This window comes from Diabrotica undecimpunctata, chromosome 2, assembly GCF_040954645.1.
Source record: "Diabrotica undecimpunctata isolate CICGRU chromosome 2, icDiaUnde3, whole genome shotgun sequence".
Classification (NCBI taxonomy): domain Eukaryota; kingdom Metazoa; phylum Arthropoda; class Insecta; order Coleoptera; family Chrysomelidae; genus Diabrotica; species Diabrotica undecimpunctata.
In genome coordinates this window covers 96,242,064-96,256,543 of record NC_092804.1, presented here as the reverse complement: position 1 = coordinate 96,256,543, position 14,480 = coordinate 96,242,064, and the positions used below count along the sequence as shown (strand labels likewise).

At 32.5% G+C, this 14,480-nt stretch overlaps 1 protein-coding gene across 1 annotated transcript in view; it reads right to left on the bottom strand.

The window, feature by feature from the left end:
* The window catches only part of LOC140434739 (uncharacterized), a 241,287-nt gene that overhangs the window by 153,294 nt on the left and 73,513 nt on the right, over nucleotides 1–14,480 (bottom strand). Inside the window, exon 4 of the mRNA XM_072523228.1 lies at nucleotides 12,704–12,894. Within this exon, the coding sequence (XP_072379329.1) occupies nucleotides 12,704–12,894 (191 nt within the window). The remainder of the gene's footprint in view (nucleotides 1–12,703; nucleotides 12,895–14,480) is intronic.

Below are 14,480 nucleotides of genomic sequence, written 5' to 3'. Positions count from 1 at the left end.
GTCGTCGAAATGTTCCGATTCGATATCCGATCTTGCAATTTTACCGCTCATACACATTACCTCGACGTAAATTAGGTTAGTTTGTTATTGCACGTGGTGATAAACAGGTGCATGTACTGTCCAAAATGACGAATCGTGGAAAAAGGATGGTGGAAATGGTATTACATTCAAAAGAAGACTCTGGTGATGCTTCTGAAGGTAGGTAGAACGTCTATATTACTACACAGAGTTATTTAAGTCAAACCAACAAACGAAAAGCGCAGCTAATGTCAACACATTTTATTGTTTTTTTTGCACAAATGCTGTACTGTTTTACAAAAGCTTATCTACTATATTTCCCACGTATCTGATGATAGGTTCTTATTTATTTTAGATCCTTACGATACGGATTCTGAAGAAGATCCAGGGTATATATATCTACAAGAAAGTTTACTCCTCAAGGAATGGAAAGTGAAACAGAAGCCAGTTCAACAGTAGAACCAAACTTGGAAAATAATGATAGTCGCCAAATAATGGAAAGTGAAAGTAACCTTCTTCGAGATCTCTCACAATCAACTTGGGGGCCTGTTTGTGGTAAGCATGCATTTTTTGAAGAAACTTTTTCAAGTGGAATGAATGCAGTATGGCAGGGCGCGTTGAAAGGGGAAAAACCAATTCAATATTTTTTATCATTCCTTGATTTTGAAGTATTAGATTTAATCGTTGACCAAACAAATCACTACGCAACTCAATATGTTATAGAAAATGTTAGCCTTACTAATAAAGCCCGCATGCAACAATGGGAGCCAACAGATAGAACAGAAATCTTACATTTCTTTGGCATATTGGGTTATATGGGCATTGTCAAGATGAACTCCCTCCGAGATTACTGGTCTACTAAGTGGCTCCTAAAAAGCGAAGTTTGTCGCAGTGTAATGAGCCGCAATCGTTTTGAAAATCTTCTAAAAATGCTCCACTTTTCTGATAATGATCTTTGTCCTGAAGGAGATCGCTTGTTCAAAATTCAGCCTTTATTAGACAAGCTAATATCAAACTTCAAGAAGTTGTATACTCCCGATAAAACTTTCTGTATTGATGAGACCATGATACCCTACCAGGGTCGTTTAATTTTCAAACAATATAACCCACAGAAGGCTCACAAATATGGCATAAAAATGTTTAAGTTATGCTGTAATAATGGCTATACATGGAATCTTAGCATTTATGTGGAAAAGGAAAAAGAACAAACCGAAAATAAATATGTATTGGTCTCAACACAAATTGTCTTGTCTTTGTCTTAAGAACTTCTGGGTAGTGGTAGAATTTGCATTACTGACAACTGGTACACAAGTCTACAACTCGCAAACATACTTCTCGATATAAAAAAATCATTGTTTGGGTACCTTACGTGCTAATCGTAGTGGGAATCCTTCTGATGTTGTAAAAAAGAAATTGAAAAGGGGCGAAATTGCTGCTCAGGAAAATGAGCGAGGAATATGCATCCTCAAATGGCGAGATAAAAGAGATGTGCTAGTTTTTTCTACCTGTCACACCGATGAGACACTGCAGGTTCAACGCCGTGAAAAAAAGATTCGGAAACCAAAAGCAGTAATCGATTATAATCGCGGAAAAAGCTCAATCGACATATCTGACCAAATGTCAAGATATAGTACTGCTTTACGTCGCACAATTCGGTGGTATAAAAAAGTGGCCATTGAGGTAATCCTGGGTACATCAATGGTAAATGCTCATTTTCTTTACAAGGAATGCGAAGGGAGCACCATGTCTATAACCGAATTTAGAATGTCAGTTATAGAAAACTTATTGAAATTCGGAGATGACAATGAAATCAATTCTGGGCCGCAGACGCAGACGGTTCAGAATCTTCGAACTCATGTTTTTTCCAAATTAGACTGTAAAGCTCGAGAAAACAGAAAATACTGTCGAGGCTGTTACAAAAAAAAGCAGGAAGGAATATTAGCGAAAAGCAAGGTAAAACGTGTCACATTTTGTTCTCTTTGTGAAGGACAACCAAGATTTTGCTTAGAGTGCTTCAATTTTTTCCATAAAAAGTGATAATTTTATTGTTCAATAAACATTTATGTTGTACCCTTATAATTTTAGTTAATTTGCTTCATTCTGTATTTTTTGCTTCATTAAAAGTGATTAAAATATTTTATTGTGTTTTTGTAGTGTTTTGAAAAAAAAAATGAAAAAAAAAAATAAAAAAAACAGCTACTAAAAACCCAGCATCAGATCACTATTCTTCTGGGCCACGTCAGACATGCTAGCATATTAAAACGCGTTAAAGTGTGTCTGCCTGGCCAGTACAGATCGATAAAGTTTCAGATACAGAGCAGACACCGGTGTCTGCCATGGCCCGGAAGGAAAGTACCAGAGCAGACACCGGTGTATGCTACGGCGCTCAACTTGTTAAGTCACTGAAGTTAATACTATACTGGTATTAAACACTGAATTTAATTACCCTTAAAGGTGCTTTACAACTATACTTAATCTAATATAGTGTAAGATAAAAAAACTCTAATAAACAAGTGTATACACACTTATAAAGAAAATGCACAGAGACGGTAAGGTAGCAGATACGATACTGTGAGTTAAGCGTCTTAACATGACGAATGCCCACCGGTAAGTGACTTGGTTCCTCTAAAATTTTACCAAGCTACCCAAGAAAAGATGAGGGTATCTTCCACTCAAAAATCATATGCCAGTTGTATGTATTTCTGAGAAGGTAAAAAGTTCTAACTAACATTGAACATAACGGTATACTTCTACCTACCAACGTGATGAAATATCAAGTCTCCTACATTAGGTTTTTCCCAAAAAACATTACAACGGGCGTTCGACGACAATTACCGAATTTATGACAAAGAACCGGGAAAAGGATTAACTAAGGATTCGCCAAACCGGATTCTTTAAATAAATACGTAGTTAGATTCTTCAGTCATATTTCGGTAGTTTTCCAATAAAAATTTCTGATCGTAAACACGACCATCAGCGTATCATCCACATGGGTAAAATGAATTAAAAATAATTTAATATATTAATTAAAAAAATGTTACAGTGCTGTTATTAGTCTAGGCTTTTACTTTCGTTATCAGCAATTAGTTTTAGTATTTCGACATTGATGTTGCCTGGACCGGTGGCTTTTCCATCTTTCTGAGATTTTACTGCGTGGATCACTTATTCTTTGGTTATTTCTGGTCCTTTTTCATTTATTCGATTATCTGTGGATGGTGGAGAACAAGGTCTATCGTCGTCAAAAAGTGTTTGTATGTATTCACTCCATCTCTCTAGTTTGTCGTTTGTCCTCATAATTATTTCGTTATTATCATTTTTTAAAATTGTTGCTTGTCTCCTTTTGTGTCTACCTGTCATTTTTTTTACATTTTTATGAATATTAACGGTGTCGTATTTTTCCCGAAGTTGTTCAATTTCTAGGCATTTCGTTGACATCCAGTTTTCGTTCGCCTCCCTGCACTTTTTTCTAATGATTTTGTTGATTCGCTTGTATTCTATTGGGCTTGTTTTATGTTTTCGTCTTACGTCCATGAGGTCTATGATCTCTTGCGTGATCCATTCTTGTTTTCTGTTGTGTTTTATGAACTCAATGTCTTCTTTTTGTATCTTTGTTATTTTTGTTTTTAGAGCAGTCCATGTCAGTCGCATTATTTCATCTATATTGTTATAAAATTTTTCGATTTCTTCGTCTGAATTGTCACTTGTTGGAGCATAGAACTGAATAATATTTAGTTTTCTGTGAGTTGTTTGTAATTTCAACATTGCTACTCTATCATTTAGACGGATGAAGTCTGTGACTGATTGAGCCATTTTGTTCGACACTAATATAGCAGTTCCATAGTGATGTTCTGGGTCGGTTCCACCTGAATAGTATATGTATCCATGTTTTGATTTTTATACTTCTGATCTAGGCCATCTTACTTCACTCATTCCCAAGATATCTATTTTTAGTTTTACCATCTCGGCTTCAGTGTTTGTCAGTTTTCCGTACATAAATAAGCTGCGCACGTTCCAGGTGGCGATGCTTTCTATTCGGTCATATATTTGTATTCTCTGTCCACTTTCTTGGGTAGTTGACGGGGGGATTCTTCGCACTCTCTTCCCATTTAAGGGGTGCCCCAAACTGAGGGCCATTTTTTTTTCTCGTCTGCCATTAAGATTTGTGGAAGATATAATGGGGTGGTTTTCCCGTTGCCTTCCCCATCGTAGTACCACAACCATTTAAACTGCTCCAGTCATGCTTGTGGTAATCCAGTTTCAAGCCGGTCCAGGATCATGTCCTCTACGACTTGAACTGGTATTGATGATCGCTGCTGCCCTTTACCAGGGAGGGATAGGAAGTAGGAAACTAGATTTTGGAAGGATAAAGGAATAGGACATAACTTTCCTCAGTAAGGAATTGAGAGCAAAGCATGGCTCTCGTGGGCAGGGACGCTTTCCTGAAGTATACCTATTTTTCACCAGGATTGTAGAACCCGCTACCCGGGTAGACACTAGAAAGAGATGCAAGGGATTATTTCGCACTGGGGAAATGACAGTAGCACTCAGTCTATTGGTAGTATAGGTCTATGATGGTGTTAAGTACTTACATAACTCCTTCATCTGTTTAATAATCCAACTATCTTGATGTGGGTGTAACATCTTACATCTGATAGGGCCCATCTGATATGATTATGATAATAAAAGAGGAGTCCTTAAGATAAAAACATCTCACATGACAAAATATAAATATAACCTTAAAATTTATTGGAAAGTTAATACTAGTGTTGTGTTTTCGTTAAATTTAAAACAAAAACAATGTTGTCGAGGGGAAAATTAATGGTACAAAAAGTGACATAATAACAAGCTGGAATTAAAGTCTGAAAGTATGGTATTTCAGTCAACGATTGAAGTTGACAGTAGAAAATTGGACAAGAATCAAGTAAAAGTTGTTTCTTAAACTTTTTTAAGTAAACTTTTTCCGAATATAATTAAATATTATATACTACTACCTTTTTATCTATAATTAAGCTTCATTTTACTTATTTTATAACTTTTATTATCTAAAAAATTAACACATCAAGAAACATACGGGTACATTGCTATGTAATAAAGAAATACATTGGGTAGACTTTGACATTATGGAACAGTTTTAAGTTAAGGCTTTGTTAAACACATTGAGGCCGGACCAAATGAAACTACGTATTATTATGAATAATAAAACTGCTATTATTTAACATGTGTATACTTTTGAGTTAATCATTACTTAGATAGCAACAGTGGCTACCGAATTTATGAATCTAGTGGTAGCGACTATTAACCTTCACGTTCAGAAGGTGAGATATTTTAGTAGAAGTTTCCAAAATTCCACTTTTATGCAGACGTGAAACGGCAGGCACTAATCAAAATGTAAGTATCAGAGGGACAAACAGAATAAAATTGTTCCTAATAAAAGCAAACTCTTCAAAAACATTAGGGATAATAAAATTGATAGAGAGCATAAAATCATTAGTGGAGATACTTAGGCAATTAGATACCAACCGAGATAAATTCCAAAATTATTAGAGCTATGGACAAATAAGGATTTATTGAACCACAAAATAGTCCTCCTCGTGGACCTCACTTATAGTCTTTGTAAAAAGGAATGACAGTTACACGCATTTTTGTATTGACTATCGGCAGCTCAGTGCAGGAACTAAAGAAGATAGTTATACCTTGTCCCGAATAGATCATAGGATACATTTTCAAAGTTTCTTTGGTTCTCCACTCTCCACCTAAATGTGGATACTGACAAGTAGCAATGCAACTAGCTGATCGAGAGAAAAGAAAATTCTGGATAGGATCAGGATCTTGGTAATTTATAGACATGCATTTTGTTCTATGTAATGCTTCCGCTACATTTGAGACATTAATGAGTGCAGTTTTGGGAACATTGAAATAACCAATATGTTTGGTTTATTTGGATGACATAACTATGATTGCAAGATTTTTCGACGATTATTCCAAGAATATACATGTGAAGTGTTTTAACGGTTATGTTAAAGCTAACTTAAAATTGAGCCTAAAGAAAACATATTCTGGTATAGAAAAGATAGCAACATATTTTGTTTAGTTCTTAGACACTATTGTATTAGGTAAGCATTACTCTTCATCGGTTTTCTAATCTTTTATCTCCCTAAATAAAGATAACTTATTTCTTTTTTCCCATGTTAGTTAGATAATTCACAAAACTGAAGTCTACCTACACGCATAATTATCTATATTTGGGAGTTCTGATTGTATCGGAAACCAATACTTATTCAGGGAACAATCAAAATATCGCAACATCTGATCGATTTTATTATGTAACCTTTCAATTGTTCCACGTGCTGTCAAGCATTCCACCATTCCAGCCTGAACCGTTGAAGAACAAATATCTAGTTTAGGTTGTGCTGACGAAATTGGGGAATTAGGAGAAGAAATTAAGTTTTATTTAGGTTTATGGTATTAAAGAAGTTTTATGGCGTTGCAAGAATTATTTAAGTTGAAGAAAGCATTCTAAGTTATTTCGGGAAAGGAAAACGTGTTTGTTTTTGACCTAATTTCAGTAAGTTAAGATATTTTTGTCGTTCAGCCTTTTGTCGAAATTTTTAGATTTCATTCCTTTTGCCAATATGAAAATTGTATTTCTAGTAAAATTTCAAGATTTAGTGTAAAATTAAAAGAGTTTCACTAATAATCTTCCTATTTAAAAATGAATTTAATTAATATTCAGCTTCCCGTTTCTATCTAAAATATCACAAATTTCTCACTTCTTAACTTGAAACATTATAATATTGATGGATAAGTAATAAGTGATGGATTCGACCGTTACTTGATGGAAATTTATTTTATAAAATATAACAATAAAACACTGAAAACTTTTTTTTTAAAACTTCCACAAAATTATTATAAAATCTAAAAAAAATTAATTTTGTGGAAGTTTTGAAAACAAAGTTTTCAGTGTTTTATTGTTATGATAATATTAGTTTTTGAGTGTAAAGAATAATAGAGTAAATAAGAAATTTGTTTTTTAGCCGGCCAACCTAGGTACTGGAATCAACTTTAATTTGGGAAGAATTTTTATTTATTTTTGGTTGTGTTTCGTTTGGGGATTTCTCCCTTCAGAATTCGATCTGAATTTCAGACCAGGTTATAATCTATCTCTTAACATGACCACTCTGTGATACAGGAGATAGGATTGGATAATTTGGGAGTTCGTTATTCCTAACTATTCAGAGTCCTACAGGAACACATCATCGGTTTTACTATAACCTCTTTTTAATATTGTGTTATACTTACTAGTCACATTATTACCATAGAAAAACCGAACACATAGAAGCGACACAACGGTCCAAAAGCGTGTACCATTTTTGTATACGCATGCCCGATTCTGGTTGTGTAACTGTCAAAAACACGTGCTTATTCTTTAATTCTGGTTGTTTTCGATAGTCCGTAGGCGTCTATGGTAAATACTCGACACAACAAGTGCATTTGACCATTTATATAATTTATTTATAGTTAAAAGGTTATAGTTATAGTTTATAGTCATAGTTAAATATATAAGTTTATAGTTATAGTTTATAGTTAAAAGTTTAATTTATATTTAAAATGTCTGGATATATTTGTGCGATTCGCGGATGTTCATCTGTGACAGGAAAAGGAATAAGTTTATTTAGATTTCCTAAGAATAATAACAGGTAATTACTATTGCTTTGCAATTATTATTAGTTATTACATAATAGTATTGGTTTGACTTTCGAACAGTAAGCCGACGCCGACGTGTCTGTCCGAGCTATAAAAAATAAACTTTGGTCTGCCAAGGGATAGTTCAAAATGAAAACATTAAATTTGGTGTCAGTGCTATTCCTTTTATTGAAAGACGCAAGTCTCCGAAGGCTCAGGTCAAAAAATCAACAGATGGTGGCCCGACGTCAGTGCGCTCGAAGACAACAATACGAATATAGTATTTTTAGGAAATAAAAATATATAAAGGGTTTTATACACGAGAATATTTTATTTAAGAGCGTAGGTGCAAAATTTCGGGCAAATGTTTTTTAAATGTATTCATTTTTTTCGAATCCTGAAAAAACTAATAAGTCTTTTTGAAAAATTTAAACGCAGAATGAAAGACCACATTATTACTGAGGGCCAAAAGTCCCCGAAAACTTCTATAATGTTTATTTTAATAAGTTACAGGGGTGAAAAAAAAAAGAGAAAATTTAGTGTGATTTTAATTTCAAATATCTCATTCAAAAAAACTTTTTGTTTATTCTAAGGGACTTTCGGCCCTCGGTAATAATGTAATCTTTCATTCTGTGTTTAAATTTTTCAAAAATATTTGTTAGTTTTCTCAGGATTCCAAAAAAATGTTAAAAAGCATTGGCCCGAAATTTTGCGCCTACGCTCTTAAACGAAACAAAGACATTACTAAAATGCTCAAACTAAAAATTGTTGGAAACATAATTAGACCGATAATTGGGAAATCTTAAAATTACAATAGAACAAGACTTCAAAATTGCAAAAACATGGTTGCAAATAAACAAACTTACATTAAATTATGAAAAAACTAAATAGGTACTCATCTACTTTTTGCTATATACAAAAGTTGCCTGCCAATTTTTAATTCGTTAAATATAAATAAAAAAGATCAAATATATGGATCGAAGTACATAAAATATTTAGGAGTTTTAAATGGGAATTACAAATAAAAAATATTAAAACTTTATTTGTTGCATATCTCAATATTTAGTGACATTTTTGTGATTTAGTCAGGAGAAAACTGTAAATTTATTAAGATTAGATATTGACAAAAGTTAAATATTTCATAACTTACAATATACTTAGAATATACTAATACTCTTATAGTTGTAAGTAATAAAGTATTATTTATAAATACAGAAAAAGTTCTTTGTTTAAAATTTGTTCTGTTAAAAATTTGTAGTGCCAAAGTGTGGATAGAAGCTTGCAGACGAGAAGATTTGTTATTCGAAATGGATTCACTTTATAATAATTATAGGATTTGTGAACTGCATTTTGAAGATAATGTTATTGTAAAAGGAAATAAAAGAAAAACATTGGCGCATGACGCAGTACCTTCAATGATCTTTGTTATTTATATTTAACGAATTAAAAATTGGCAGACAACTTTTGTATAGGTATAGCAAAAAGTAGATGAGTACCTATTTAGTTTTTCATAATTTAATGTAAGTTTGTTTATTTGCAACCATGTTTTTGCAATTTTGAAGTCTTGTTCTGTTGTAATTTTAAGATTTTTAGTAATTTCTTTGTTTTGCTTAAGAGCGTAGGCGCAAAATTTCGGGCCAATCCTTTTTAAATACAATCATTTTTTTCGAATCCTGAGAAAACTAACAAATATTTTTGAACAATTTAAACACAGAATGAAAGATTACATTATTACCGAGGGCCGAAAGTCCCTTAGAATAAACAAAAAGTTTTTTTGAATGAGATATTTGAAATTAAAAATTACACTAAATTTTCTCTTTTTTTCACCCCTGTAACTTATTAAAATAAACATTATAGGTGTTTTCAGGGACTTTCGGCCCTCAGTAATAATGTAGTCTTTCATTCTGCGTTTAAATTTTTCAAAAATACTTATTAGTTTTTTCAGGATTCGAAAAAAATGAATACATTTAAAAAACATTGGCCCGAAATTTTGCGCCTACGCTCTTAAGAATTTATATTGTGTGATATGCCCACTGACTATTAATTTTCTGGTTGTTAGCTGTCATTGGCGGCTTGGCCACGTAACTTCAAAGGACTGTCGCTTCTCTGTGTTCGGTTGTTCTCTGTTATTACTATTGTTACAGGATATATTGGTCCGGGACGATGGGCGGATATTTAATCTAACTTATATATTTAACTTTATACAATACTTTAGAACTTTTTAAGGTCTTAGTTTTTTTCTTACTTTGTAATTTAAATTTCAGTGGTCAGGTTATTATAAAATAATTATCTCGTCAAGGTAACCTATTTTACGCAAATCTTAATAAATAAACTAGCTTAGGAAATATTTGTTCAAAATATCTCTTTACAGGCATGCAAATTGGCTGATTCCATCCTTGAATTTCCTAGTGGTCACTTTCATGTACTAAGCCTCTTTCTTCCATTTAGCCGCGCATTTTTATTATTTCCTTATTATTATTTGTCCAGACCCCCACCGGTCCAGACAATATCAATGTCGAAATACAAATTAATTGCAGACAACGAAAGTAAAATCCTCGACTTTAGCAGTATTCAATAAAAAATATAAATATAAAAATATAAAAACAGCACTATTCAATACGAGATATGACACAGGTAAAATACCATCAGACTGGCTAAAATCAACATTCGTAACATTACCAAAAAAAATCCAATGCCTTACACTGCGATGACTGTCGAATATTAAGCATGATGTCTTATGTCCTTAAAACTTTTCTCAGAATTATTTATACACGAATTTACAAGAAGCGTGAGTTTTAGATGAGTGATACTCAATTCGGATTTCGAAAGGGATTGGGAACACAAGAAGCCCTTTTTGCGTTAAATGTGTTAACACAACGATGAAGAGACATGAATGTAGATGTATATGCATGTTTTATTGATTATCGAAAAGCATTTCACTGCGTTAAAAATCAAAAGATGATCGAAATTCTGAGAACAACTGGATACTGAGATACAAAAAGTTATTAATGGTGAGGTACTTCGGTGCATGAGTAAACAAAAAGAATTGATCAGCATAATCAAAGAGAGAAAAATACAATACTTTGATCATGTGTTGAGAGGTGAAAGATATGAACTACTCCAAATCATATTGAAAAGTAAAGTGCAGGGCAAAAGATCAGTTGGAAGACGCCAGAACTCGTGGCTGAAAGACCTGAGAAGATGGTTTGACCGCTCATCCACAGAAATCTTTCGTGCAGCAGTTTTCAAAGCTTCAATTGCCAATTGGATCGCCAACCTTCGAAAGAAGATGGCGCAATAAGAAGTAGCAGATTTCTATTTTTCACCTTGACACATATTGCTGCATTTTCACGCAATTTTTGTTATGTTGACATCTAATTTGTTATAATATTATATTAATGGCGTAACAGCTCATTAGATCAGAAAGGTGATGCAAAGGTAGAGACAAACTTAAAATTTAAAGTTTTATCGACTTATAGTATGTACATATTACTTCCGAATCAAGAAGCGACTACAGTATTCATAATTTACACGGAAGCATTCGTAATTACACGTCGTATTAAGACATGGTTTTTCTTTAGAGTTACATTCTGATCAAGAACGAAATTTTGAATTAGAATTATGGCAAGAATTAATGAAAATCTTGGATGTTTTTAAACTCGCACTTCCCCTTTCTATCCGCTCTCAGATGTAATAGTCGAAAGACATAACAGAACTGTTTGTCAATACAATGTTTGTCGCTGATAATAAAAAATATTGGGATAATTTAATTCATCTTTTCCTGTTAACCTATAAAAGTTCCGAACATGAAGCAACCGGTTATTCTCCATCGATAATCATAATAGAAAGGGAAATGAAGTTTCCAAAGTGATAAAGTCAAGACCAGGCTCGGCATGCATGCTACCGGGACAACTTTCGAAAGAGGTGACCCAGTATGATTATACAATCCCAAACATAAGAGAATTTTTCCTAAACTTACGAAACTGGGAGCGAATATAACTATAAAGGAAGGAGCAGTGTTACGACAGTTCTATAAAATTTATTCCATATATAAAAAGTCCCTTGACGAAAATGGAGAAGTACTAAAAATCTAGAGATGTCATCGAAAAATCCTAAAATGTCTGATAAAGTCTGGTACGTCAGAAAATGTATATAAACACAGCAAGTTGATAGTTTGAATAACAGTAGTATTTGAGTTTTGAATAGTTGTCATTGAGTAAAACTTATTATAAAGTATATATACTTCATCTAATTTACTTACCGTTGCACGTCATCCGCGTCATAGCCCGTGACGTCACATGATACCAACACGAAATATTTAGGCGGTAGGTGTGTTCTTTTTTATATTCACTTTGCAGAGTACACTGGCATTACAGTCAATAGACATATTTTATTATATACGCGTAGAAATAATATTTAAAGATTTCTATTAATGTTAACTTAAAGAAATACACAGTAATATGTTTCATTTAATTTGTATAAATGCATTATAAAGCATTTTTATAAAGAACATTTGTTCGGAACACACTGCAACTGTACTCGAACGAAGGTGATATTTTGGCATTAATTGGTAACACCCGTTTGACAGTTGCGGTGTTGAAACTTTTTATACTTTATTATTTTGAATTTTAAAGTGAATACCTCTTGTTTTATATTTTTACCTATTTAATAAAATCTGTTCTTTTTAGAACAAAATTAGTGTGTTTTATTTCAAAAATGTCACGTAAGAATTTAAATAGTCGTTGTAAAGAGTATAATAATAATTATGTGACCTATTTGACTTAAAATGGATTCAGGATTTTTTTATACTTTGGCAACTATGTCAACTTCGATCTCTGTCAATGATAATGACGTGCAACGGTAAGTAAATTAGATGGACTGTATATTGTATTGTTTGCTATTTCAAATAAAGTAATAACAAAGAGGTGTAACAATATAATATAAAATGGACTAAACGTTATGATAATAAAAAAAAAAACAAATACTATCATTGTTTACTTACTTTGGTCGGTTTTTTCTAAGACATTCTGAAGTACATACGCATAGACCTTCACTAATAGACGGTTGAGACCTTAATATTGCATCATGGTCTACTTTTAATGTAATAACTAGAGGAAATTTAGAACTATGCGAAAAGTTAAACATAACTCTTTTCCATCTTTTGTCCATTTCCGTTTTTGAATAATGAGACTCCTAATAATATAATGTAATTAGACATTAACATAAATTTATACTTATACAATTTATTTCTAAAATTTAAAAGGGAAATCCCCAGTGGTTGGGTGTTTACTATAGTTTAAAAATGAAGTAAAAACTTCTTCTTTTAAAATGGTATAAAAAAATGGATTTATAAATTATCATAACGTTTTCAATTATATCAGATTATCATCAGTAAAAACCCTACAAATAAGTATAACCACATAAAAACTGAAAACAAAAGGGTAAAATTTTGACTGTTGTATTGAAATGTTTAGGATTAATATAGTACTTGGGACTAGCCACATAATAATGTCAGATGACCCTTAAATTACGCAATTGGAATGACCAACATTATAATTATTAAGACACTAGATCGATGATTAAGGATTACATTTTTTAATAGAACCTTACGCCACAGAATAAATAACAATCAGAATGACCACTCTTAGATGACGCCTTTGAAGTTTGTCAGCACGCGAACGCCATGTTTTAGGCGGAAACAGACTCGAATTGAGAAGTTTGTGACAAGCTACGACAGAATTGTAATTTAAATTTTTAGGGATTAATAATTTAGTACATTTGAAATAAGTTAATCTATTCTTCAACTAAAAGTACGAATAAAATAGTGCATATTGTGTCTTTAGTTGTCGTAAATATATTAAACCTGGTTAATTTGTCTATGCTCGGTCTCTATGTACACCAGATAAAATGTCACTGAACAGCACTGGTTCCGACTAAAATATTGGTTGATTCCGTCCGCGCGAACGAGATGCGCGTACTTATTTTTTCAAGCAGAGTGGGCATTCTGATTATTATTCTGTGCTTACGCCCTGAGAGGTAACAACAAACTGTTGACAGAAGGAAGTAAACAATGTTTTGAAATAACAAGACCTTCAAAACAAGTGATAGGTAGGTAGTTTTTTTTAAATAATCAAATAGTACCGTTCGCGTCATAAAAAACTGGTACAAGTCTTATAACCAAAAATCGTGTTTTTTAAGTTGTGTACGTTGATCTTGTCACATGTGTCATTCTAATTTCTAGGGCTTGTTGCCAGTTCAACGAAAATATTATATGAAACCAGCTAAAAGCAGGGCTGTGCGACAGACCGCCAGTTTTAAGTGTACTAAAAACTAAAACATTATCAAGCATTCTCGATCAGTCAATCACATTAAATTTGTTTAAATGTATCCTAAAAAATTCCCATATTAATTTTGTAATTTTTCATCATCTCAATTAAGTACCCATACATTGATTTGTGTCTTATTATAACTTATAACAATATTTCAATTCAAAAATAATGATAGATAATCGATCTAGACATAACTTTAAATTATTAGGTATAATAAAACATTACAGTCGGATATTGGATTGTAACTGTCATGTTTTGAAAAGCGTTTTTTCGCCCCGGATATTTTATAGTTTATAATACGTAGGATAAAGTATAATATTTTTTTATCGTTCTTGTACTAAATAATCAATTAATCTTGGTAGTTTGCCTGTTACTAAACTAATTAACACAAAATACAGTTTGTATTCGGTAGGCAATTGAAGTATAAAATTACAGTAGACGCATTCCAAT